Below are 26,972 nucleotides of genomic sequence, written 5' to 3'. Positions count from 1 at the left end.
CCTGTCCGCTCTCCTGTCTCAGAAACACTCATTCTGGAGCAGAATCCTGCCGGCCTTCCAACCCGCTCCCCCTGGGATCCGCTGAACAGATCAGCGAGCACAAGTCAATACAAAGCAGCAGCTCCCGGGTTCGGTCCATCGATCCTCATCGCCTCTGCCCTCCCCAGCTCCCCACAATACAGGTCTGATCCGCATCCCAAGCTGTGCCCATCAAACCCCCTTTCCTCCAGGCACGGGGGAAGCTGAAATGTTCGCATATGCCGAGTTTTACTGTTTATCCAGCCATAATCCATTAATCGCTCTCCGTTTTCTCGGTGGCAGGTGGAAATGCAGCAGCCTTGGCATGGCAGGTGGGAAATGGGGGAACAGCTGGAGGAACCAGGCAATTTTAATTACGCAGGGGCTTTCCTGGGAGTGGAGCAGAGCAGAAAAAGGTCAGAGGAGGGCAGCAGACAGGTTTGCTGCGAGGAGAGAGTCTCTGAGACTCACCGCTCCTGTCCCAGGGCGCTCCGGCTCTTCCTAAGTTCCTCACACAATGAAGTCCCCAGGGTAAGGGACACGCTAAATCCTGAATGGTCACTGCTGACTTCTTGCTTGGTTTGAATTTTGTCAGGTTTTGTGCTTTCTAGCCTTGTCACGCAAATCTGGAGGAAATAACGTTTTCCCTTCGCTTTGCAGGTGCAGGAACAGTCGGTTTCCCTGGCAGCCGTGTGCAGCGCTCCCGGGTGCAGCGCCCGCAGCGAGCAAATCCCTGTGCTGAAAGCCACTGAATTCAATGCTGGGCAAAACGGTTGGGAAAGCTGTTCTGGTTTGTTTTCACACTCCGAGGGATGTGGGGTTTATCTCACTCTCTCAATGCCTCTATCCTCGTGTTAAGTTTATTCCCAGGAGAGCTCAGTACTCATGTTGAGCTGTAGGTGACATGAGGTGCCTGTCACGTCCACCAGCGAGTGCCCTTTGCCTGTCTGTGATAACTGGTGTCTGATCCTTTGGATGTCAATGGGATTTGGCACCTTCCCTTGCTAAAAGTTATGGAACGTGCCAGATGATCCATCAGGTTATAGGTGCGTTTCACACTCTTCTTGTTCGATACTGGAAGAGGCAGATGAGATAAATATTTTACAAGATAGGTGTTTCCAGCCCACTGCAAAGGCAAAAGGGAATATTGAAAGATTGTGTAGGTATCAGGAGATCAGCTCTGGGAGCGTCTGCTGTGCTCAGTCGAGCAGCAGCGTCTCTCGTGTCCTTCAAGGAAACCAGCCTGGACTTGCCTGCAATTTCAATGCTTGGTTCATTCTCCGACAACCTTTTAAGCTCTCTCCTCTGCCTCCATGGCAAGGTCATCTTGCCCATACCTCACCCGGCGAGGAGGAGCCAGGAACTCAACCACCTTTTGCAATAGCGGCGGCCACCACAATAGAAACGACCTTTTCGGTGCATCCTCGCTGCCGGGAGATGTTTTCATTTCACCAAAGAGAACGTCAGCGCTGGCGGTGGGAGCCGTGCCCCCCCAGCCCGCTGCTTCGCCTTGCACGTAGCTCCCACATCTGACACCTTGTCTTGCCAAGCGGGTGAAAAAGTCAGGCAGGTGCAGCCCCAAGAGCTGCCTCCGTATTTCATCTGCCTTCATACACCCTCCCAGGGTCCTGGCCGTGTCTCTCCATGCTCTTCTGCAGAAATCAGTTATGCCAGAGCGGCTCCTTTGCTTTTATTTTTGTGTCATCTCTCTGTAATAAAACCAGAGCAAAGCTTCCCACGGACATTGCTGTCAGGGCATTTCTGAGTCGTGCCACTCAGAGAGATTTTGGAGGGCTTGTGGTGCTGTGCCAGAGCTGGGAGTGCCAGCACGGGGACAGTGACCTCCCTTTTATCCACGACCAACAGAAATACCAGTGGCTTCGGTCAGCTGTGAGAGCCGTGACATGTTTTGGTGGATTCCCCCACCCACAGGGCAGTGAGGGAGTTGCTCATCTAGAGCGAACCCTGCACACCATTGACTGTACATCTTCGAGCAGGAACAGGTTTGCTCAGCGGGTCCTTCCCCAACCTCAGCCGTGGTTTCAGGCAGCCGGCAGGGAGAGAAATGTTCATGTAAACTGCTCACCAAGGAATTCCCAAACCTCAGGTGTCTTTGTAAATACAATGATAAGGTCGGAAAGTCCACGCAGAGCGAAGGAGCGGGAGCTGGCCAGGTTGGCTGCTCTGCTGCTGATACGCCCTTATGGGGACTTTTCCTCCAAAATCCTGGAGCCAAACGAGCACATCATGGGCTCCACTTGATTTTTTTAAAAGCATCCCTCTGCTGTTTAGTCTTTAAGGAAAAGAAGTTTGAAATTGTGGCTTGGAAATCAGAAAGCAGAGAGAGCTAGAGCAGCCCGTGGTGTTTCAGTAACTGCTGTGGTTTTCCAGCTATGGTTTCAGAAAGGGGGAGGACCCCGATTCGGGACTTTTAGCACTTGGAGGGAGTCGGGGGGAGGAGAGATCATTTGTCAGAGGGTGAATTGTTGGCAGCTAGAATCATCTCATGCCTTTCATCGGTGAATAAAGCCACAACTATCCTGTGACCGAGCTGGGGTCGGCGCAGCCTCGCTGGCAGCTCCAGAGCACCAGACCTGCAGTTTGTGGGCGACCTGGTTCACACCATATTTCTGCTGCAGCCCAGCTGTGAAGGACGAATACATTTTTCAGAAAATGAGAGGTATTCGGTGCGTTTACAGGTACTAGAGTTTCCATTTTAATGCAACCTGCACCGAGACATCTCGTGCCACTCCAAGTAAACCCTTTATTTTTAAATCCCGCGTCTGCTGAGACATGTGTTGGAGGAAAAGCAAGAGTGCGGGTTTTCACAGTCACAAGGCAGGTGTCACAAACACAGCCCTGTTCCCACCTGGTCAGCATCTGCATGGAAATCATCAGGAGAAAACCAATGGCCAGCAAAACCAGTGACTCAACAGGGAAACCAGGCTGTGCTGTGGGTCTTGACCAATCTGATGCTTATAGGGGCTGGTTTGGAAACATTTGGGGGCTTGTACACACACATATTGCTCTGCATTAATTATCCAGCCTAGCAAAGCTGTACAACCCTCTAAATTTGAGACAGATGGAGAGCAGGAAGAAGTGTTTATTCTAGGGGAGCTAAACCCAGATGGGAAAGGGTATAAATAAAACCCCTTTAGCTGCTTGTGTGGCAAGGGCTGTGTAACCATTTCAGTGGCAGTTTGTTATCACAACCCTTAATTTCTACAGGGTGAATGAAACAGCAGCGAGCAGGCCACGGTTTGCTAAGGGCACGCTCGCGTTTCACCCCGAAACGCTCCGTTCCGTGCCGGGCAGCAGCTGCAAGGAGCTGCGCTCTGCCCCAGACGTCCTGCAGGAACACGGCAATAACTCCGAAGCAGACGCACAGACACGGAGATGGAGTTCAGGACCCGAAATAAGAGCCAAACAGACCGCGGCAGCTGCGCACAAAGGCGAGCTGGAGGCGTGAGAAACGAGCAGCCTGTGTGTTCCAAGGGCAGCATTCGTAAGGGTGACAAATTTAGCCCAGATGTAGCTGGAGAGGAAAGTTGTCACTCTGGGATGAGGACTCAAACGGCTTTAGGTGTGTCACGTCTCTGCAGCCCTTTGAAACCGGGATCTTGTGCCTTGCCGTGCACGCGTGTGTCACCGTCACCGACCAACGTGATGGCACATCGCAGCTTGGGAGGGCTGGACAGACACGCTGGGCTTCACATCTACCTCTCCTCTGGTTATTCAGTTTCCTGAGCAGCTCTGGCTGCAGCGCAACCACCTGTCGCCTCTCCAAGTGTTCGCACCTTGGCATGGACATTCCCAGTATGGCACAGGCATTCCCAGTATGGCACAGGCATTCCCAGTATGGCATGGGCATTCCCAGCTGCACAATACATTTGGAGTTGCCGACTGATTTTCCAAGACCCCCAGAACACAGGGCTGAAGCAAAAGGTCTGATTAAGCTTTGGCATTAACCCTTTAGCCAGGTCTCATTGCCTGATAAACCCAAGGGAGACTTTGCTTTAGGATTAGGTGTTTACAAGTGCCCGACCTGAGCAAGAGACAGTCAGCACTCTGGAAATCCTCCTGGACCCCGAGACCCAAAAATCCTCAAGGGAGGGAAGGCTTTGAAAAGGACAGCGGCGGTGGATGAAAATTCACCCCCGTTAAACCAGATGATGGCAAAGAAAGAGAGAAGAAAAGAGTTCCTGAAGAATATGTATTGCAATTGTCCGGTCTCACAGAAATCCATGAAGGAACTCTTACAGCAATTGAGTTTTTCCCTTTTGATACATCGCAGATATCACTGTTGAAACCCAATTAAAAAGATTACGGTGACAGTATTCAAAGTCAATGTATTCACAGAAGCCTCCCAGCATACTATATGCTTCTGATGTTCCCTAATGCAATTTTGTTCTGAATAAATAGATCCTTTTGGGGTTCAGTTATTAGATACAAATCTTCCCAGAATGAAAGTAAACCTGAAACAAAACAATAACAGCGAGAAGACCCAAACCCACACACACACGAATGTGCAGACAGCACAGTACTGTCTACAGTACTGAACGTCATTCTACAGTACTGAACGTTATCCACAGCTAGAAAATTAAATAGATCCTCAGCTCAGCCACATTTACACGTTAAATATATATAACCCACTCAAACTGTGCATGTAAACTTTGTTGGATACCTTCTGAAAAAAAAATATATATATATAAGTACAATGTAATACATAGATATTCAAGTACAAAGAGCTCCCAGATTGTTTTGTTTGCACCAGCGAAGGAACGAAAACAGAGATTTTGTTAATATGTTTGGTTTGCAGCCTCTTTAGGGAACAAAGGTTAAGAATTTGGAGCCTCAGGTAAAAACATTTGGATTTGCTGCTGACCTTCTATGTGCTAAAGGATCTGGTCTAAGAGGCTGGCAAACGATAGCACCAAGACTCTGTCCCCTGTTGTTTGTGTCCTGGTCCTGCTGCTGCTCCGGAGGGGGAAAGAGAGAGTCCGCGGCCACACCAGCATTGCTCGGGTCACTGGGTGGTAATGGCTGTGCTGGAGTTTGGCTTGGAGTCAATTTTCTTCCTTCCCTCCCTGCCCAGATGTTCCCAGACGGCAATCAGTGCGAGGTCAGTGATGTGGAGGAAAGGACGCGGTCCCCTAAGAGGCACCCAGAGCATCCTTTGTGGGGAAGACCTTGGTAAACACAAGGCACTTGGTGTATTTGCTGGCAGCACGTTTCTTGATTCCCGCTGCCACGGCGTCAGGCTCAGAACACTGCAGCTCACCCCCACGGTTTGGAGCCAGCACGGGCAGGACAGGACTTTTTGCATAAAGTGGAAAGAATGTCCCATTCTGCCCAGATCTAGATTTTTTCTCCAGCCCTGTCAGATATCTCTGGTCTTGCAGGATGACAATCCTATGAGCACGGCTGTTGCTAACAACCCTGTATACCACGATGGGGCATGTCTCATACACCTCTGCAGACCTCAAAGCTCAAGGAAGGGAGGTTTGGCTTAACAACTATGCTCATGGATCAGTATATCCTCCAAGTCACCAGCCTGAGGGCTCTAGTTAAAATGACCAAACTAACCCAGCCCTCTTCTTTGGCCTTTGCTGCTCCATCTGAACACCCAGTCCCTTTTATCTGTGGGAGCCTGACCACCTTTTTGTTCTTTTATTTTCTGGGGGGCAATGCTGTTCCGCAGCCAGGGCTCCCTGAGCTGGGGCAGCTGCACCCACGCTGCTCCCCGGCTCTGCAGAGACTGTTGGTTTTGTACTTGGAGCCCATCCTCAGATTTAGGGGAGAAGTTTGAACTCTGGACCTGCCAGGACATGAGAACCAGCCTTTCACAGAGCAGGATCCTTCCCTTTGCTTTGTGTGCCCCAGGCTCCTCACCCCGATGGGAAACCCAGCAAGAAAAGAGCCCGGAGAGCTTTTCAGTGCTTGGCCATAGAGGTTTTCCCTCAGACCTCATAAAACTGCTGGCTGGGTGCTGGGGAGGGGCGCAGGGTGCCCGGCTCCTTCTCCTCGGCTTCCCACAGGTTGTCATAGCTGAAGTCGCTCTGGAAGCTCTGGAGCTCGGCGTAGTCGTGGTAGGCGGCAGAGTCGCGGTGCAGGCAGCCGCCCTCCGGCAGGTCGTAATTGCCGACATTCCCATCTGCAGAATCATAGAAACATAGAATAATTTTGGTTGGAAAAGACCCTCAAGATCATCAAGATCTTGGCTTATGGAGACAGACACCAGCGAGGCAGTGTGGGCGGAGCTCCCAAGCAGCCTCCTAAGCTTATGTACCACGATGGGGCATGTCTCGGACATCTTTGCAGACTTCAACGCTCAACGAAGGAAGTTTTGGCTTAACAACTATTCTCAGTTGCCTGTGAGTCAGTCCCAAGTGTCTCACCTGGTGGCTGCAATGAAGGGCCCAGACGTTCCTCTCGCAGAGAAGAGACCTGAAAAGAAAGAGGGGCATTGGTGAGGGTGACTTAGTACTGCAGTCCTGGGATACTGCAGTCCTGGGATACAGTTGGGTCCCCAACCCCGCTCCCCAAGATGCACCCGCCACAGAGCAACAGGCTCAGAGCCCTGCGGTGATCTGGAGAACAGCAAGCTGGGACCCTGCACCCCGTGCATTCCCCTGCAGTGTTAGGGCTGCATTACAAACTCACCTCTTCAAGATAAGCATCAGCAGGAGGCCACAGCGGGAGGCGGCAGGCGGTGCGGGGGATGCCGTGGGTGGGAGCCGCGGTCACCTCTCTGCAGCGAGCGCCGGGCAGGGGCTGGCAGTTCCACTGCTGCAGGGACAGGTGCGGGACCACCGCGCTGGCTCCGTTCACCTGTGCTGGACCCGCCTGCCCGGGACACTGCAGGAACTTAACCAGAACAAAACTCCACTATTGACACCTGCTACGCAGAGTTAGGAAGCACTGACTGCCTGCTCCCCACACCTCTAAGCCAGCCCTGCTATCAACAGACTTAGGCAAAACAAGGTTTTCTGCCTGCCTTGCAAATTTTACTACATTCCAACCCTGGAGGCCTTAGATGGGAATGGAAGAACAGCTGCGAGTCCCTCACAATGACCCACGGAGGTAATGAAGCTGGCCAGATGTCAAAGTATCATGATAAAACCTTCTGACAGCTCATGGAATGTGTAAGGACAGACAGAAGACTGGAAGAACCTTCCGAGGGGAGGGGAGACTTCAGCAGTTTGGGGGATGCCACCCACAAACTCAGTCTTTTCCTAAGAGATGCACAAAACCAGAAATGTAGCCTTTAACAGGCACTCAGTTATCACAGCTGGAAGTTTTGGGGTGGATAAAGTGGTCTCTGTGCCTGACTCATTTCTAGTTTCTGCAGACTGGATCACATCTCGGTCTCTGCCTTTGTTTTGCAGTTTCTGGCTCTACCTGGGGTTGTTGTGACGCTGGCATCCAGTGATAAGACAGGGGAAACCTGTTCCCCTCTGACTCTGTCCTGGCTTGAAAAACCAGAGAACTATGTCATGCCCTGCCCCTCCCCACTATGCAGGTCTGGAGTTTCCCCATCCGAAGATAGGAGGAAAAGAAATGACCCGGGGCAGGATTTCTGGAGCCAAAAAGCTGAGTCAGGGCCGTAACCAGCAGCAAAGGTACCTCTTCCAGCAAGCTGGAGCCGGCCACACTGGGAGCACTGGGGGAACTGGGCATATAGGGATCAGATCCAAGGGGGAGCGCGGCATGGCCGGCTTCTCCAGGGAGCTGGAACTGACTTCCCACCAGGCTCCATCTGTTCAGCTAAAAGGCGGAATTAAAACAGGAACGTGACATGCTGTTCTCTGCTTGGAATCCATCCCCGGGAGGGACTGGAGTGGGGAATCTCCCTGCAACTCGAGTCCCAAATGCTGCTCAGCTGTGAGGGATGGTGGGGCTGACTCTGCTAACAAGGGGATTTTCCTGGGTGTAAGTCAGACGCACGCTCATTGGGGCTGAGGGGAGGGATATGTGGTATCACACACCAAACCAGTGATGGACACATGCTAGAAAGCCCTCAGAAGAAGAGGCTGTGTCCTCTCAAGTAATGACACTCCTGCTTGCAGAGCACTGGTGCTCGTGTTGCCACAGGAATTCATGCCCAGCATCTCCAGGCTCCACCAGACATTGCTCCATTTTCCACGTTTAATCTCACTTTCCATGGGCCATTTCCAAGTGGAAATGGGTAAGAAAAATGCAAGCATTGTTCCCCAGCTGTTCAGCCTGCAGCCCCACCACGTCCCAGCCCGCTTACGTTGCTCAGGTCCAGGGGTGCTGGAGGAGCTGCGGGGTGATGCTGTGAGCCGTGCGGGGAGTACGGCTCGTTGTACACAGCAGACAGCAGCTCCCCGTTGGGGTTTTCAGGGATGAGGCTGCAGACAGTCCTCTCTGTGTCCTGGCTGGGCAGCTGCTGGCCACAAGGTCCACATTTGCCCTTGGACTTTCTGGAGCTGCCTCCCCTCCGCAGGTCCTGCCCGGGCAGCCCCGTGCTGGGGCAGTTGGTGTGTGCCAGGCACTGAAACGAGAAGACAGACCCCGGAGCTGGCTCTTTGCAGACCCACCTGCAGCCAACACAAGGCATTGCCCTGCCAGGGCTGCTGCTGCGGACATCGCGATGCACTCCTGCATCCGCACGGTCCTGCGGCCAGGACCATGCACGCCCCACATGTTCCCTCCTTCCTGCATCTTAGCAGGGTCTGTTGCGATTGGACAAGGGGTGATGGCTTTAAACTAAAAGAGAGTAGATTCAGACTAGATATAAGGAAGAAATTGTTGCCCCTGAGGGTGGTGAGAGCCTGGCCCAGGTTGGCCAGAGAGGTGGTGGATGAACCATCCCCGGAGACATCCCAGGCCAGGCTGGACGGGGCTCTGAGCAACCTGAGCTGGTGAAGATGTCCCTGCTCATGGCGGGGGTGGCACCGGGGGAGATGGGTCCCTTCAACCCAAGCTATTCTATGATTTTATGATCCCTGGACATACAAATTCTGCACAGGTCAGAGCAAAGGCTTGCCCAGCCCACCACCTCCACTCACTTGCTGTATTTTTTGGGATTTTCTGACCTTTGAACAGTCCCTTTTGCAATCTGTACCAACAATCCTTATGCAGAATAGAGTGTTGGGATGGGACTCTTCAGCAAACTTTTCCCGTATCAGCAATTACAAAGCTGAGCCAGGACAAATACAGGCTCCAGGTGTGGATTTGCTACACCACACAGCAAACACTGCCCACTCGAGCACCAGGACAGGCCGCTCTGCTCAAAGGCAGCGTCTGTCCCCACATGTCCCGGGCTTTTAGGGGGGTTCACTTACATGGAGAGGCTGGGAATAGAGGGGTTCTTCGAGCACCCTGCTGTCAGGCATCAGCACGAAGGACTGTCCGTCCGGGAGAGAGCCGCTGTGCTGGGACAGGTGCGTCAAGGTGGCCACTCTACCTCCCGACGCCCAGGAGTTTGTGCGGCCATCAGAAGTGAGTGACCCTCTCCCGCTGCCGCCAAACTAGACAGGGGAGAAGAACAGCACATGGGGTGTATTCTATTAAATTCCTTTAAAAGCAGAGCCCTGGCCATAGGCTGCGATAGCTTTGTGCAGTGAGGCATTGGCACAAGGTCATTATCAGTGTCTTGCAAGGACATGGTTTAGTGGTAGATTCAGGTTAACGGTTAGACTCAGTTATACTGAGGGTCCCTCCCAACCAAAATGATTCTGTGATTCTATATAATGTGATATAGGGCTTCAAAGTAATTTGCAGGGATCAGCAACTTCACGACAGCCTTCAGGCAGGGGACCTGAGGCAAAGTCTGCTGTGTCACAAGAGTCCTCACACGTGGTCGGAGATAGGACAGATGGGAGCCCTGGGAGACACTGATTGCCTGCCATGCAAACCCACAACATCTGTTACCTGCGCGGGGTGTGGGAGCTTTGATCCCGAGAAGCTCTCTGATCCGGAGAGGGAGGAGTCGGCGTTTCGAAACTGGGCTGTTTTGAGACAGTAGAGCCACTCCTGGTAATCATCGTAGCTGCGGCAGATCACCCGGATCGAATTGATCAGTCGGCCTGTCAAAACATCACTGGGTGTTACCGGCTTTGATCGACAGGCCAGAAATCCCTGGGAACCCCCTTGCTCCATCCCTCCCCACGCTCTCCTGGGCTCTGGAGACCCTGACGCCGCACACACACCTTCTATTAAAAAGGAGGTTTTCTCGTTCTCTTCAAAAAGCACTTGGATGGCGTTGAGTGGCAGCTCACCCTGTCAAGAGAGAAGCAGGCTTAAGATGGCATGGCTGAGCACTCCTTCCCTTCTCGTTCTGACTTATAGTTTAATGTCTGACTTCTCCAGAAAAATTCACAAACATGGTCCTGAATAATGTTTGATTTGCTGGACTGGGACTTCCAGCCTTGCAAACAGGAATGCCCACAATCCATCCCCCGCAAAGCCTCACAAAGACCAGGCTGAGCCCTGTAAATGCCAGCGGGTGCAACGCAAGCTCTCGTGCGATCCAGCACAGCTGTGAATGCCGCTCCTGTGATGCTGTGGGCACGGAGCACTGGTGACAATGGCCCTGGGAGCACCTCCTGACGGGGACGGCAAACACAGGGTCTGGGGAGAGCTCAGCAAACGAAGTTCCCACTTCACACCACTCTCCCTCATGCCCGGCAGTGGAGAAAGCACATAAAGCAGGAGTAAAACCCTGTTGTTTAGCTGAAGGTCCTCTCAAAAGGTGTCATTGATTAGGATTCATAGAACCATTTTGGCTGGAAGAGACCCTCATGATCAACGTGCCTAAGTTTATGGGCTGCAAAATAATGCGTCCAGCAGGAACCCCCCATCACGTCCTCACCGCAAGGCTGTCCCAGCTGCACAGGCTCTGGGGACTGTGGCTGATGTGACAGCTTTGTCCCCAGGGCAGTGTGGAGCCGAGGCGGGTGCCGGTGGTTTGTGCTGGCCGGCTGCCTCTCTGCAACAGCCCGTGGGCACACACAGGCTTCTGCGGTTATTTCTGCTGCATGGAAAGCAATTCATGGGCTGAGCAGTACAGCCAGGCTGGCCTCGGGAGGGAAAAGCTCATGCAAACGCTCTGTGACTCAGTTTCCCCCGCTGCTGTAAGAAATGGACTGCGATGTGCTTCCCGCAGGCACCAAGCGCTCCGTCCTCCCTAATGCAACATCCCCCTGTCCACGGGGGGAGGCTGAAACACCCGGCGATAGAGTCCCAGCCAGGGAAGTGCAGCAGCATCCCACACATAACATCCACATCACTGCAAAAAGCTCCTCCAGCCTTCCCGGGGCACAGCACCAACCTGCTCCGCCCAGCAGTTCCCCCTTTGCTGATTTACGCCTCCCCCAGGGTTTTTTCTCACCAGGGCTGATTTGGGTGAGCCCCGTCCCCGCGGGCTCAGCCCCTGCCTTCCCCTTCCCCGTCCCACACACACGCTTGGCAGCGGCAGCTCCTGCGGTTTGTACGAAACCGAAGAACAAAAGGGCCGGGCTATTCCCCTCGCACACAAATTGCAGGGCTCGGCGTCTGCTCGCGGGGAAAGGAAGTTAATTTGCAGAAGCCCTGGGAGAAGGCGCCCGTGCCCTGACATGCCTGCGGAAAATCAGGTTCCCAGCGCGGTGTCGCAGGCTGGTGAATCACCTCCTGCCCGCACAGAGATCTGCCAGCGCCCCGCGAGCGAGACGCCCGGGGACCGACGCTCACGCACCGTGGGAAGGGAACATTGCACGGCCAGGGCAGAGGAATCTGCTTGAAGGTTTCAAAAGAGATGAGTTAATCCCAGAGCCCAGCCCAAGGCCCCCCTTACGTGGTGCGCCATTCCCAGGAGCTGCAAACAACACGTTCCCAAAAACAAGCTTTGTTTGAGGTGTGTCACACGGGCTGCTGGAAAACACCCTCTGCTGTGGCACTGGGGACCGGAGAGAGCTCTCACTGGCATGTGTCCCTCCTCCCCACGGCGGGTTCAGCCAGGGAGATGCTCTGTGTGGGTCTTCCCTTCAATTAAAATCAGCCTGCACAGCTCAGGGCCTGATGTGGACATGGTGAAATCATGTGAAGAAGGACCCCAGTGAATTCACACTGAATTTCACCAGCCCTCCATCTCTGCAGGGTTCCCTCGTCCTTGGCTCCTCTCTCAGTGATGAAGGATGCTGCTCCTCCGTGGGCAGGTTCAGCGACAGTTCAGCGCTCTTTTTTTTGGCACATTTGTTCTAACAGAGGAAAAACAGGGCCAGAAAGCACAAGGCTGTTTAATAGCCACTGCGATGACGTCTCAAATGGATGTTGGCCATCAAGTTTAAGGGCAATGCGAATGGCCATCTGTCCTGAGGCTCCCAGGAAAGCAAAAACCCACCAGTGGACCAGAGAAGCTTTTCTCAGATCCCCTGGGGCACTGAGGGCTCCAGGTCCCCGCTGGTCCTTCCGCTGCGGTGCCCAGACATTGCTCGGAGCCCTCGCTCCAGCAAACACAAAGCACCAGCAGCGGCTTCTCCTCTCTCCCCACCAGCCAACTAACGAACTAACCAGCCTTTCCGCCAGCATCAGATGTGCTGCCTGGCTGCTCCCTGCTTGCAAATGGTCCCACAGAGCAAGGGCTGGGAAGAAAACCCCCTGCGGGGGCACTCTCAGGGCTGTTCCAGCTCAAGCAAGCGAGCCAGGCTCCCTGCCAACACAACCACACAGAAACACGCCAGCATCCCTCCTCCCAGAGACGCAGATTCCTTGGCAGCCAGCTCCTTTCCCCCTCCGGCTTTTGTAGGAGAGCAAGGTGTTTCTCATGGGAAGATAACTTGCAACATCCCTCTTGCCTGCTCACCTGCCAGCTGGCAAGGGAGCGGTGCGGAGGGCAAGCCCTTGCCAACACGGGGAGCACAAGGGAACCCAGGTGGAGGGGAGCAACAAGCCAAAGAAGGGCTCAAATAGCCGCTGCGGGTGAGAGCGAGCAGGAAGGTGCTCCAAAATGAACTCACCTTAAAACAGAGGCTGTTGCGCTCTTCAGATACGATCACCAGCGTGGACGGGTAAAGCACCAAGAGTCGGTCGTGCTGCTCCTTGGAAAGTAAAGGGGAAGAGGGTTCCCTGTGAACAGCCAGACAGGGTTCAGACCTGGGGAGCCCTTGGCTTTGTCTCTGACAGCAGCCTGGGGCGAGGGCTCTGCAAACAGCCCAGCTGCCTCCCTGCAGCCCGCCAGCTCCAGCTGCCAACCCATCCTGCAAATGCTTACACTGTCCTCAAGCCAGGCCACAGAAGCAGCAAAAAACCCAGTAAAAAACCTTTTTCCGTTTACTAGAGTGTGGGTAAAAGGATCTTTCAGGGTCAGGGGCAGCGGGTAGGCAGGAATCTGCGCTAGTCGCTCCATCCATGCTGGCGGGAGGTTGCTCCCCAGAGATGTGTCCTACCTGGAAAGGCAGGTGCTGCAGCTTCACTTTGGAAACGCAGAGGACATCGCCCAGGGATTCCCGCTGGGTCCCTCTCCACTCCTGGACAGGCATGTTCTGCACGGACCAGCGCAGCTCCTCCTTCCCCACGGAGCTCTGACTCCAGTCGTTCTAGGGACAGGAGCACAACTGAGGAGCAGGGCAGACATGTCCTTCCCAAAGAGCTTAGCTTGCACATGGCCCATTTCAGGACACGATTCAAGTGTGGCAGAAGCAGGAAAGAGTAAATAGATCTGTGCAGGAGCCATTTTCCCAGCTGGGACTGAATAATCTTACTTGGTACCTAGTGCCATCTGTATATTGCCTTTCAAAGGGGAATAGCTCTGTTTTACAGGTGGGGAGGAGGAGACAGGCAAGCTCCAAAATGAGAAGCCGCGTGCACACACACAGGCAGCAGAAATGCAGCAAGCTGCTGTCAGGTCTCAGCAGCACAGAGCACCTTTGGGGTTGACATTCAGACCGAAATCCCACATTCACACCGGCGCAGGGTGCGCAGACCTGAGCCCCTAAGGACACCTGAACACAAATACACGGTTTCTCCGCGGGCAGAGGAGTTCCAAAGCAAGAACGTGCCTGTCAAGTGTGGGCAATTAGCACGTCTACCCATGGTGATTTTGGGCGTGCTGGAATAACTGAAGGAACCTGCGTCAGAGCCCCTGTCCCTTCCCAGCCCTCTGCTCAATCTCTCCAGCCCGGGAGGTACCCGGAGCCCCACGGGGCATTCAGGATTCTGCAAGAAGAAGGTGTTAGGTGTGACGAGAGCAGCTGAGAGATTATCCCTCCCACTGAAGGATGCAGGAGCAGGGCAGCATCCACCCAACCCATCCAGCTTCGTTCAGCCCTGAGCCCGCAGCGTGGGAAACGGCTGCGCAGCATCTCCAGAAACTAACCTGAGCGAGGAAGGGCAAGCCGAGGCTTCCTCCGTTGAGCTGGATCTGTTTCTCCAGGTGATAAAGCCACTGCTTCAGCTCTGACTCAGTAGGGCAGAACACGATAAGGGGATTCAGCAGAGGACCTGGGGAGGAGAGACACGAGATGAGCTCAGCAGATAAGGGCGCCGATTGCAGCACCAACAAGTAATCAGCTGGCCGGGGCTGTTCTGCTCGGCACATCGCACCACGGGTTGCCTGTGAGGGTGTTGACACCGTGTTCCAGTCCCTCCTGCCACCACCGTGAGCACGTTTTGTCACATCGGGCTGCTGGGGACCTCCCCGCACCTTCTCATCACCTGCTCCTGCAGCCACATCTAACACTGACCACCTTTCAGTCCAAAACAAGGCCAAGGACAAAAATCAAAGACAGTACAAAAGTCAAGCTTGAAACCAACACACAGATTTCAGCTTTAAAAGTCCCCAATAGTTTGTGAAAAGCATCTTTGCAGGCGGACACAGTCACAATGTGCTGCTGCACGCAGCCTGACCCAATGCAGAAGTTTTGTGCTAATCCTTGGTTTCACTTTGGCACTCAATATGTAGAACATCCGTAGCTTTCTGACACTTATTTACTCTTTCACCAAATATAATCTATGCCAGACAAGCTGAAACTGCTCTCAGACATACTTTTGAAGGCAGGACTGTACCTTGTTGATTTAGTGTTTCCAGCTACCATTTGCTTAGTAGTATGAGCAAAAAAGTCTCATACACCCTCTGCTACTCACTACAGGCATAACCTGGTGACATTAATAATCATTTCTGGCAGGCTGCAGAAGGTATGCTATGATTAATAATTTACCCGTGATCTCATATTAAACCATATTTGCTGCGTGCTCAGTAAGATCTGGCCCTGCGGGACTTAGAAGTATTCAGATAAGCAAGTGCACTGGATAAACATGATATTTTGCCCTTCCGTGGAGCCTCTCATCCCATAATTCCTGCATTTTTTATAAACAGCAGTTAATTAAGACTTTGAAACACTTCTGTCTGTCAGGAAATGCACTAATACAGATAAACGTGTCAGAGACTGAGTGACTTTCCATTTGCCACACCATTCAGACTCATTGGAGTAATTATTAACAGGTGTCAGGCATTACTGGGCATCCAGGTGCCCATGTACCATTGTGGCTCTGGAGCTCTCCTGTCTCCTATTGCCTCAGTTTCCCTGTCATTGCAATGGAGATAGAGAAGGCGCTGGGGGACACCTCAGAGCAGCCTCCAGTACCTAAAGGGGACCTACAAGAAAGCTGGAAAGGGATGTTTTGCAAAGCTACGTAGTGACAGGACAAGGGGTAATGGCTTTAAACTGAAAGAGGGAAGATTTAGATCAGATATAAGGAAGAATTTTTTCCCCATGAGGGTGAACTGGAACAAGCTGCTCAGAGAAGGTGGGGATTCTGCATCCTTGGAGACATTCAAGACCAGGCTGGACGAGGCTTTGAGCAACCTGTTCTGGAGGAAGGTGCCCTGGATGATCTTTAAGGTCCCTTCCAACCCGAACCGTTCTATGAGAATCTAGAGTTGTTTGGAGGGTATAGAGGTGCTAACGTTATCTAGATACTCCGGCAGCTCTGGGCACGCAGGCTCTTACACAAACAGCGGGAATCTTGCCGGTGGGGCATTAGCCTGAGCACGGCACCGCTCGCTCTGTCACCCCCGCTCCGTCCAGCCTTGCAGACGTATCCTTAGGGCTGTTCACCTCACCACAGCTAAACAGGGCCCCAAAGGAAGAGAAAATGAGAAGAGAAACTCCTGCCTAAGCCCGAGCCATGCCTGGAGCTCAGCGAGGAGCTGCGAACTCCTGCCTAAGCCTGAGCCATGCCTGGAGCTCAGCGAGGAGCTGCGAACTCCTGCCTAAGCCTGAGCCATGCCTGGAGCTCAGCGAGGAGCTGCTGGGGAGCAAAGCGCAAAAAGCTGCTGCTAATTCAGCTGCTGCCATTCCCCTCGGCCCCAAGGGCACGTTTGCGGCAGGGCCATGACACAGCCGTGCTGAGCAACCTGTGCCGGCCCTCGTGCTCTTTTCTTCTGCCTTGTCCTTCCTCTTTCTTTGCAAATGCTTCCAGAGGAACGTTGGAAGCAAGAAAGCCCATTAATGGAGCTGCAGCAGTTTATTCCACCCCCCCACCCCGCAAATCTCTTTGTCTGGAGACACTAAGAAGCTGCAACATTTGCAGGTGAGGCAGAGGTAACTCATGGTGCTCAACAACTTAATCACCATTAGAGTCTATGCAAAAGGTGGGTCACAAAGCCAAGGTCATGGCCAGACACCAGCTGCTTTCTCCATGCCTGTGCACCAAGGGACAGGTCTGCACGCTGTTGGGCTTCGTCCTTGTGCTCCACCTCCACACTCCCATCATCTTCTGATGCACCGAACTGCCCTAGAAAGTGCAGTTCATGGGGAACTACTGACACCACAGGATTTCACAAGAGGATGGATGCGTCTTGTGTGTCAGAGTCATGAGAAAACAGACTTCCACCCCTGCGCTGTGTGTGGCCATGGACAAGGCTCTTATCCCCTCCATGCGTTGATTTTCCACCCCCTCTAGCAGAAAAATGAAACAGCTCTGCTGATCCCTCAGCAACCCTAAATATTGCTACCTTCCCCATTTCTTCATGCCCTGATATATAGAGCACTCTCTGACAGAAAGGCTTTGGTTTGTTCTTTCCCTAAGCACGACACAAACCCAACAAAGCTCGAGGCAGTTTTCCACCCAGCCACGCTCCTGCGTGTTTTAATACAAGCAGAACAAGTCCACTCACCCCAGCACGGACACCCTCTCTAACAGAAGACACCAGAGTACATAGACACCGGGCCTAGGACACAAATGGGCTTTCTTGGCTCTGTATCTGGATTATTTGCTTACTTCTGTATAATTAATGCTTTAACTACTAGACTTGGGGGCTTGCAGCTGCTGTAATTCAGCAACAACTAAGCCCAAAAAGCCTCCAGCCAAGCTGCAGATGGGTTGTTATCTCAGGAAAACTTTTATAAAGCAAGATCACTCAGAGAAAAGTTTTAAAAGCTTGTGGAGGTAAGAGTGCTGGTGAGGGAAGAGCTGGTGAAGTGACACTGGGTGCTGAGCACCAACCAGCTGGAGCACCAGAGCATCCTCATCCTGTCCCTTCCCTGCCCGCAGCCCTGGGCATCACCATCCAGGTATATAAGAGCAGGGAAGCCTTGGAGGGAAGGATGCAAATGCTGGAAGGAAAAGCTTCAGCTCTCTGCAACCTCTTTCCACAATGTGGGACCAGGTCAGAGCGGGACAAAGAGCAGAGACGGTCGTGATTCATGCACCCGATGTTCAAAGCAAACAAAGAGGCACCAACCTGCAATGCGGAAAGCATGATCCTCCTGCCCAGCACTCTTCCCATGCTCAATTTCACACACATTCAGCTCTTTCAACGGCAGCAGTCCCTGCATAAGAAGAACACACCATTATTTTGGTGGACAGCTTCTGCAATTAATGCCCCTTTGCTATAGGAGACTGGAAGTCCAGACTTGGCGTGACGAGGCTCCTGTGGCTCACAATATTAGTCTGGATTTCCATCCAGCACACTCCTCAGAGCGAGCAGGTTCAGCAGCTCCCTGGGCTCCGTGGGGCCAGAACTGCAGTAACCAGCTGCCATGCTGGCAAGAACGCGTTCTTTGTATTCCAAGTATTTCAGTTTGAAGAGAAACCTCAGCAAAACAATACTGCTTTAACACAAGAAAGCCAGAGGATGGGAATAACCATAAAGCAAAAGTGAGCTGTCTGGTTTGTGTACTCCAGTTTTCAGAGTCCCCCTGTAATGCAGCTCAGGAGCAGATGACAAATCTGTGCTCCCTGGCTTGGGCTTTCTAAACAAGGGCTGTAAAAGTTGCTAATTGCTGTAATGTCTAGGGGCCAGTACTGGCATATTAATGCCTTTTTAATTCCTCTAGAATTAATAATCTAAGGAGCTGTTTATAAAGTAGATGGGGGATTTTGTAATATAGTGTGTATTCCGACATGTCTCTTTCCAGTTGAAGGCTGGCTTGCTGAGTGACTCGAGAGATTGTATTGCCATATTGCATTAACCTCAAGTTATCTGGAAGACAATAAATCATTTCTAAAAGGTACAAATTTTACGGGCATCTACAAAACAGTTTTAGTTATTCGTGTGGAAGGAGAACAGCGTCCAGGGCTCCCTGTCTGTTCAGTTGTGATTTTTTCTGGCTGCATGGGCAAAACAGCCAATTGTTTGTAATTCGCCAGTATTGTCAGGTTAAAAGATTGATAAATGCTTTGCCAGGATAGGTCCCCTTGGGTTTTTCTTTCCACTCTCTCCCATGTGTCCCTCTCTACTCTGCAGATGAAGAACCCCACCTTGGTTCAGAAGCCAGGGCCAAGTCCACCATTGGCACCAAGGCCAGTGGGATTTTGAGCTATAGGAGCTCTGAAATTGCCAAGACACAGCTCTCTGGGCTTGATGCTCTGCACAAAGATAAGTCCAGGTAGCTTAAACACCTCCCATCCCTAGTCCTGCCTGCCAGCCCTGCACAAGCCCTTATCCCACATCTATGGGGTCCAGCTCCCCTCCACCAGGAGCTTGGCATCCATGGGAAGGGACTTGCTGAGATCACCCAGGGCAGACCAGTGGCAGCCTTGTCCCATCCCACCCACCCAGTGCTCCTAGTTTGGCCGTACTGCCCAAATCCCCAGTGCTTGCCCCGGCGTGTCCGTGAGATGCTCTACCTGGTATGTGAGCCCATTGGAGCCCACAGACTGGAAGTACAGGTAAGACTGGAACAGCTCCAGGAAGCAATCGTTCACCTCCTGCAGAAAAGACACATTTTGGGGTTTGTATCAGGTCACCTTCCTCCTCCCAGCTTCCCTCTGTATCTCAGACTGATCTGCGCACAGAAAAGCCAGCGGTCGCTTATCCAAGGGCCACCCCCGCATTGCTGCTGGTGGATCTGCTGCCAGCCCGGCAGATGAGCACAGAAACACAGCCCCGTTGGGACGGGAGCCAGCGGGCAGCAGCTGGTACACACACAGCAGAAGCCCCTGGGCCATGCGGGAGCCCAAGGAAGTGTCCGTGAGTCACATTTCCCAGAATTACACTTCACTTCCCAGTCCCACAAGGTCACTCTGTGCCTGGGAAGAGAAACACCCACAAACAGGTGCCACAGCTTACCTGGCAGTGCTGAAACTTAAACTTGACCTTGGAGTAATAAATAATTTTCCCCAGATTCCTGACAACCGTTTTCCTTCGTCCCTTCTTGAACAGGCTGGGGAACCTCTGGTCCAAGTTTTCCTTCTGGTTTTCCTGGTTCTGAATATTCTGTACCGAGGATTCAGGAAAAACAAATCAGAGCCAGTGGGAGGTAGGGACATGATGTCTGGAAGAGACATTCCCAGAACATCTTTCCAGAAGGGTTTCCTCGGAAAAGCGCCCTGGGCAGCTGCCCAAGCTGGGCTGTTTGTTGCTGGGTCTCCATGCCAGCATGGAGCTGGGGTCTGGTTACTGCTGTGCTCCCTGGGCAGGGGAGATATTGACCTCAAATGAGGTTTTCTGGGCTGGGAAAGAGGGGCTGCAGAAGCACATCCTACATTCAGTGTGTCCTAAAGCCACAGCTGACCTCCTGCCATCCTAATAAAATTCACCAGGACACGGACAGACCAAAGCTGAGCAAACACAGCTTGTCTTCCACCGGGGTTAGTGGAAAGGTTTTCTTTGCTCTAGTTCCACCTGGATTCCTCAGCTCTCCCATTTGCTTGGATCCCTGGGTTTCTCTAGGCGGACTCTTCTTTCAGGTGCCCAGACAACTTTGAGGCAGAGTCTTGCAGCCATAAAAGCAGCTGCAAGGCACCAAGTCCTGAAGCTGCTCATTGTCACTGCAAAAAGCTGAGGGAAGGCAGGAAGCACTGCAGGAGAGCAGGGGATGATGAGAGAGAGAGAGACAGCACTCCCTCTTGTCGATAGTTCCCTTATTTCCTGCCTTCTGGTCATATAGAATTTCTTCCTTCTGTGCAATGGCACAAACCTCACACCCCTGTGGCATCCTGGGGCTGGTGCTGCACTGTCTGGATGCTGCGTAAAGCCCGGGAGCGGGGCTGCCGGGGCTCCGCGGGGATGGAGCGACAGCCTGTCACCTCGCACAGCCAGGGGCTGCCAGCAGCCAGCCTGGCCCCTGCGTCCCCTCCGGTGCCAAGGGGACAGCTGCCTCAGCCCCATGATGAATGACGAGCCGGCAGAGCTAACCAGATCTGTCTTGCTGGGGCCTCCATGACTCACCCCTCCGGCATTTAGCAGCGCCTGTTACAATAGGACAAGGGTGATGGTTTTAAAGTAAAGGAGGGGAGATTCAGGCCAGATGAGGAAGAAATTGTTGCCCCTGAGGGTGGTGAGAGCCTGGCCCAGGTTGGCCAGAGAGGTGGTGGATGAACCATCCCTGAGACATCCCAGGCCAGGCTGGACGGGGCTCTGAGCAACCTGAGCTGGTGAAGATGTCCCTGCTCATGGCAGGGGGGGCACTGGGGGAGCTGGGAAGGTCCCTTCAACACAAACTATTCTATAGGGACACTGTGAGATTAACCCCCCTCCTAACCATGCCAGGGACATCGGCAACACCCAGACCAGACTGGTGAGCCAGAAACAGGAACCTAATGCTGTCAGGACCCTTTCACCTGCAAAGCTCGGGGTTCCTTCTGCACTGAATTTAAAAAACATTTGAGGACACAAGTTAACCCCCTCTCTGCTGAAATTCTCCCTCCAGCTTTTCCAGCCGGCTCCAGGCAGCACCCATGAACATGCACCCACGTCCTCTCCTGGAGGTGGGAACCTGCCGGCTGCCAATTAATGGTCTCGCTGAGAAGCAATTAGGCGTAGGAAAAGATTACGTTTGCGCGACAAGCCGCTGTCAGAACAAAGAGCAACTGATCACCTGACAGCTGTGGCAGCAAAAGCAGAATGCTGCTTGGATAAGGGCAGCAACCGGGAGGGGGGAGAGAATAAAGTAATGAAATTACAGGCACAGCGATAAGCAGCAACGCTGGCTACCGGCTGCCTGGGCAATGCTGCTGCCTGGAACGTGGCAGCCAAATTCGACAGTTATAAGTAAGGCCCCATGAAGCAAAAACAATCTGGGAACTGGGAATCCAGCAATAGTTTTGACAAACAGTTCAGCCTGCCCGCCAGCTTGCACAGGGATCCTCCCGGGGCCGGGAGGGAAAGCGAGAGCTTCCACTGCCGCTGTTCATGTGGCAAAACTGGATTACATGGAATACCTCCCTCTCCTGAACAAGCATCTAGCAACCCCAGTTCACGAGGGCTTGCGGGAAGGCTGAGAAGACAGCAGGATTTAATGGCTAAGCATGGGGACACCTCCAAAACCATGGACAAAATGAGATATCAGCAGCACTGGGAACCCCATGATGTCCTGTGAGGGTCAGGGACCAGAGCTGTCACAGCCTCCTCCACGAGCATCACTAATCTCTGGTGCCCATGCAACCCCGGAACCATGGGGACGCCTCACTGTGCAGCCAAAATGAAAGGGAATTAGCGTTTCCCATTCCTCCGAAATCCCCTCTAGTCTGCTGTTCACTCCCTGGCTGGGCTGTGCTGGTGTAAACACCCTCCTCCTCCAGCCCCATCCCGATCAGCACCGTCCCGTTAGCTCAGCTCTCCCGCTGGCTTTGAGGCTGTGCAGATCATCGGAAACCTGGTTTCTCTCAAGATTTGGCAAAGCAGCGGGTCTCTGGCAGCGCAAGTGCCCTGACATGTTCTCTTTCTCTATCCTCATCCTACAGGTAGAGCAAGTTTAATAATTAACCTGCCTCAGCCCCTGCAGACCCCAGTGACTCCCAGCTGAATCACTAAGCCTGGCAGCAGGAAGAGCTCAGCCTTGCAAGGCTGGTGCCCTGGGGCTCCAAAAGCTTCTGTTTAATGATAAAAGGAGCAAGTGAGAAGGACCGCTCTTCTGGCACATCCTTCCCCCTCATTTTTGCTTGGGCTTCACAGGAGCCGTAACTGGAAGTGTGGGAAACAGGGCAGGAGGGGGGAATGAAAGGCACTGGCTTTGTGTGTCAGCTGCCCCTGGCAGGGTCCACACGGGGACGTGTTTTCAGGGATGTCACTTGCCCCGGTCCCAAACTACCTGCCATGGCCAGCGGTTTGGCAACCTCATCTCCTCTGAGATTGCATCGGAAGAGCCTGGACTGACAGCTCCTCTCTAACGTGTCCCTGCAGCACCCAGTCACCTCCTGCTCTCGGAGATGTTCCTCCTGAAAAGATGAGACTGGGAAAGGGACTAAGCCCAAGCTTTCTCCAGGCCACACAAGAAGCTTGTGGCTAAACAGAGAGTTTGAGCCCATCTGCCCCAGGCGAGGGCAACATCAAAACAACCACTCCACCCTCTTTCCTTCCCTGGAGAGATCCCACACTTTCTTGTGATCCCGAATGAATAATCTCTAGGTAACCTTTGTTCTGTCAACTTGCAGGATTTGTTTTTTAGGATCTGCTAATACCACAGCTCTCTCTGCTTCCCCGGGAGAAGAGTCCAGGATCCCTCTGAGTCCTGGTCCGGCCAAGTGCTGCCCAACCCTTCTGGATGGCAGCTGAGTCCCACAGGGAACCATGCCCACCAAATGCCCATCACCCTCCTTCACAAATAACAGGCAGCACTGTGGAACAGTCCCAGTTCTGCTCTGCTTCCCACCTGTCCAGCTCAGGACACGTTCCCCAAGAGAGAGGATGGAGCTGTCATGAAAAAAGCGAAGGTCCTTTGGGCTGGAAAAGGCCAAGCTGGGAACAGCTGAATGGAAAGGGACGGCGAGGTCCCTGACAGTGGGGAGCAAACGTTTGAATTTCTGCAGCAACCCAAAGTGCATCAGTGGGGCTGCTCAGAACTGGGTCCTGCAACACACCAAGCACCTCATCACCAACGGGATACAACTAATCAGCAGCTTGAAACCCAGGAGATAATACCCTGCTGCTGACCCTCTCTGATATCACCTCTGTCTAGCTATTAGTCTCTGCCTCAGTTTCCCCTTTCCCCATACCCATATAGCCTATTTGCCATTCAGTGAGGGTAATAAATGCATGGTACAGCCCAACAGGCCCCAAAGCTTGGTCCACATCCCCAAAAGGACCGAGTAAACATGCTGGGGTTCATCATTTCACCTCCGCTTTCCCTGAGCAGCTCTGGGAAATGGGCCATATGGCCACAAGGCTGGTACGTGCCCGGGACAGACCTGCCCTTCCTGATTACCTTCCCAGGGCTTATTGCTAATACGCTGCCTGCTCTGTCTCATTCCAGCGTGGGAATGAATCACCCTACCTTTGAATGCTCGCTCTAATTTTCCCTTCCTTCACAGGCTGCCCAGAAACAAAAGAACCAAGAGCAAAGGGGTGTGTGTGATATTCCCACCACGCTGCCAGCTTCGCTCTCAGCGCCACCTTCCCACCCCATCACAGGTTTCGGTTGGTGGCAGGTCCCCTCGTCACCCGCACGGGGACACCAGAGCTGCTGATTCTGCTGCCATGAAGGGCACGGGGCTCATCCCTTCCTGGGCTGCAGATGTGACCTTCATCCCCTTGAGACACACCTGCTGCTACCCCCTGATCCAGACCCATCGTGCTGTCCTTGGGGTGGTGGCGACAATCTTGGGGAGCAGCGGGGAGCAGGGGTTGGATGAGTTTGTACTTGCCTTGCCTGGAATATACTGCAGGATTTTGTCTGTGGTCGTATCTCTCTCCTGCCCTCCTTCTATACCAAAAAAGCTGGGCAGTTTTTTCTTGCCATTTTGTCTACAGAGGGGAGAAAAAAAAACAAAACACACATACCAACACAGATTTAGGCTGAGGCATAGTGAATTCTGCCCAGAAATAAGGAAGCTAGAGAGCTAAGTAAGCAATTTGTCACGGGCTTTCTAATCATCCTAGCCCAGCAAAGGGCTGATAAACAGCCTGGGAGAATTGTGATGGGGTTTGTGCTGCACTTGTTGGTGTTTCTTTGCTTTTTTACATGTCTTTGCATAACCAAACAGTGAGCGAGGCTCATCTGCGCCTCCAAATCAGTGGAGGGACCGGATGTTCCATTGCAAAATACAAAGACCAAATCCAGTCCTGATGACTATTCCAAAGCCCCTGGAGTGGAGGTACATGCAGACACATATACCAACATGTATTCACAAACAGGTTGTATTTCTATCTTTGCAGTTTTCCTCTGCCTTTCCTTCCACTCCCAGCAAGGCCCCCAGCTTCTCCATTAATGATCGGTTACTGGGACTGCTTTGTTGGGACTTTCCACCAGTTGCTCTTTCAACCAGATGGCAGCACTCAGTTCTGCAGAAACCAGGCTTATCTCCACAGAGAGCCAGAAGCGTGGGACGCCGGGAGTCAGCGGGCACAGAAGGTGCTCTGGGGCTTGGCCACTCCGTCCAATGTCAGCCCTCCAAGGTCCAAATTCTCCAACCCATCCCCTCTCTTTTACCCCACAGTAGCTCCACAGACACCTACAGGTTCGCTCCCGATTTACGGCAGCACAGGAGACCAAGGGGATAGTTTCCGCATCTCCCCTTGATTAGAAAACCCTCAGCCTTGCAGAGTTTATGTTTTGTCTCACATCTGTTGAACCCAATGTAGCTGGGACCCAACAGAGCTCCTTTCCAGCCCGGGGTGCTCAGGATGGGGAGGGACCTGCTTTGTGTGTGTTTAGGTACAGGCAGCAGCACTGGCTGCGCTGATGGGAGCATGAGCAGGGGAAAGGCAGCTCTGCACTCCCAGGCAGGCTCTATTTTGGGACAGCCATCCATCACTGTGGTACCCGAACGCTGCCCAGCACCAAGTCCCCAGAGGGGACCCCTTCAGGGTTACAAATCACATGGGCAGAGTGGTGGGATTTGGGCTTTCTCTCTAAAGTAAGAGGAGTGTGAATGCTGGGTTCGTTGGTTTGTTTGGTTCACAATACCACACTGCAACTCTGGGCGCTGTGAATAGAAAAAATGGCAAGGGAAAACAAGGAGCGTCAGACATTCTGCACCTTGCCCTGCCTGGCCCATAGAGGGAAGTTTTAATTTTCCAAAGCAAAACGAAATAAATTGCATTTCTCCTGGGGGCAAGCGTTCCTGGGATATTCCACCAGCATGGGATTGTTTCCCAGGCACTTGTGGCGATACGATCACGTTTGGCACTGCCCAGCACCCCACGAAACCACGTAAAACCCGATTCTGCTGAGCGGGTAAATAACTTGCCGGGGTTCCCGAGTGGATTCAGCTGCCAGCCCAGTTCTGCACGGTGCATTGCAGAGGGAAACGTCCACAGGGAAGCCAGAGCCACTGGAAAAGCAGTCCCAAGTAAAAAACGAGTGTACTTACTCTTTCTTCAGTGAAGGTTTCCTTCGGAAAGAGCCTCTGAAACCTCCAGGTGCCTGGGGAACGCAAGTTATGTTCCCCATGCCGGCAGCGACTGGAAGCGCCCGGGAGCAGCGGGGAGGTTTGCGTCTGGCTCGGTGTGTCTGTCTGTATGTCTGTGTGTCGGTGTGTCCCAGGCAGACGCTCCCCTTCCGCCCGCCGTGACTCGTGTGGGTGTGGGCGGTGCGGGGGGGGGGGGGGTCGGCCACGCTCCCCGCAAACCCGCCCCGCTCCGGCTGGGAGGGGCGAACCAGGTGAGCGGCACCGGGGGAGGGCAGGAGGGCATCCCCAGGACAGCAAGACAACCCCGGCATCCCCAGCATCCCCGGGACAGGCAGGGGGCTCCCCACCCAAAGGAGTCCCTGCCACCACCCCCGAAAGCCGCTCTCTTTGCCCCATCCCGTCTCTTCTCACTAAAAGTGTTCCAAGCTCCGGGGGTGTCTCCATTAACAAAACGGTGCCCTCGAGGTGGGTGAATCCGGTCTTAGACCTCGTTTTTCCCTGTAAGGAGGAATGAAACATGGAGTTAAAACCCCCAGCGGTGCTTAGACACAGAGAGTGATTGCGGCACGGTAATATTTCTTACCAGCAGCAAGGACCAAGCTGGAGCCCAAAATAAAATAAAATAAAATAAATAAAAACCTCTTCGCAATTTTTCCATACTTAAAAGAGGCTGATAAGATGGGGACCAAATTTTGTTGCAATAGGATCCTTGTCATTCCATGGTACTGCAGGCGGGGGTTAAAAAGCAAACACAAAGCTCAGTTTCTCTGGATTGGAAAGTCCAGTGAATTCATAGCCAGGAGTTTTACAAGACTTAAACAACAAAGGTCTTGGAGCACTGCTGTTTATTTACAAGTTTTGCAGGACCATGGAATTTGTAGAAAAAAACACGTAAGGGGATCCCCACGTAATGGGGATACCAATATTTCAATGGGTAAAGAAGACTATCCCAGTAATTATGGGTTTGTCAGTTGACACTGATTCCCAGGAAAATGATATAACAGCTGTTAGGGAGTTTGATTCACATTAAGAATTAAAGGAGGAGAATGTAATTAATACAAATCAACTTGGGGTTATGGAAATTAGATCTTGTCAAACTAATTTAATTGCTACCACATTTGGAAAAAAAAATCAGATTTAGTTAATATAAATAATAGTCCTGATCTAAGAAATTACTACAAAGTGTGTGATGTGACACATCCGCGCAACTT

At 52.8% G+C, this 26,972-nt stretch overlaps 1 protein-coding gene across 2 annotated transcripts; it reads right to left on the bottom strand.

Annotated features, from left to right (window-relative positions):
- Positions 1–39: 39 nt before the first annotated feature.
- Positions 40–25,877, bottom strand: PLEKHN1 (pleckstrin homology domain containing N1). 2 transcript variants are annotated; one of them, XM_082069945.1, is made up of 15 exons: positions 25,723–25,877; positions 24,055–24,154; positions 19,541–19,687; positions 19,099–19,179; positions 17,711–17,798; positions 14,342–14,466; positions 13,413–13,562; positions 12,984–13,064; positions 10,197–10,266; positions 9,919–10,073; positions 9,330–9,515; positions 8,276–8,536; positions 6,682–6,885; positions 6,417–6,465; positions 40–6,172 (listed from the first exon to the last, which is right to left on the bottom strand). In XM_082069945.1, the coding sequence occupies exons 1-15, from the start codon at positions 25,800–25,802 to the stop codon at positions 5,979–5,981; spliced, it is 1,971 nt and encodes a 656-aa protein (XP_081926071.1). In that variant the 5' UTR covers positions 25,803–25,877; the 3' UTR covers positions 40–5,978. The 2 variants fall into 2 exon arrangements, with proteins under 2 accessions (XP_081926071.1, XP_081926072.1); XM_082069946.1 differs by lacking the exon at positions 8,276–8,536.
- Between the last annotated feature and the right edge of the window lie 1,095 nt (positions 25,878–26,972).

This window comes from Streptopelia decaocto (assembly GCF_964273445.1).
Source record: "Streptopelia decaocto genome assembly, chromosome: 20".
NCBI lineage: Eukaryota > Metazoa > Chordata > Aves > Columbiformes > Columbidae > Streptopelia > Streptopelia decaocto.
The sequence above is the reverse complement of the archived record's forward strand: the minus strand, read 5'-3'. Positions and strand labels throughout refer to the sequence as shown.

Excerpts from the sequence above, each read along its gene's own strand:
- PLEKHN1 (XM_082069945.1), bottom strand. The coding sequence starts at position 25,802 with ATGGGGAACATAACTTGCGTTCCCCAGGCACCTGGAGGTTTCAGAGGC. Across the intron at positions 19,180-19,540 it reads TTAAGTTTCAGCACTGCCAG|GAGGTGAACGATTGCTTCCT; the intron begins GTAAGCTGTGGC and ends TCTTTTCTGCAG. Across the intron at positions 17,799-19,098 it reads CCAATGGGCTCACATACCAG|GGACTGCTGCCGTTGAAAGA; the intron begins GTAGAGCATCTC and ends CTTCTTATGCAG.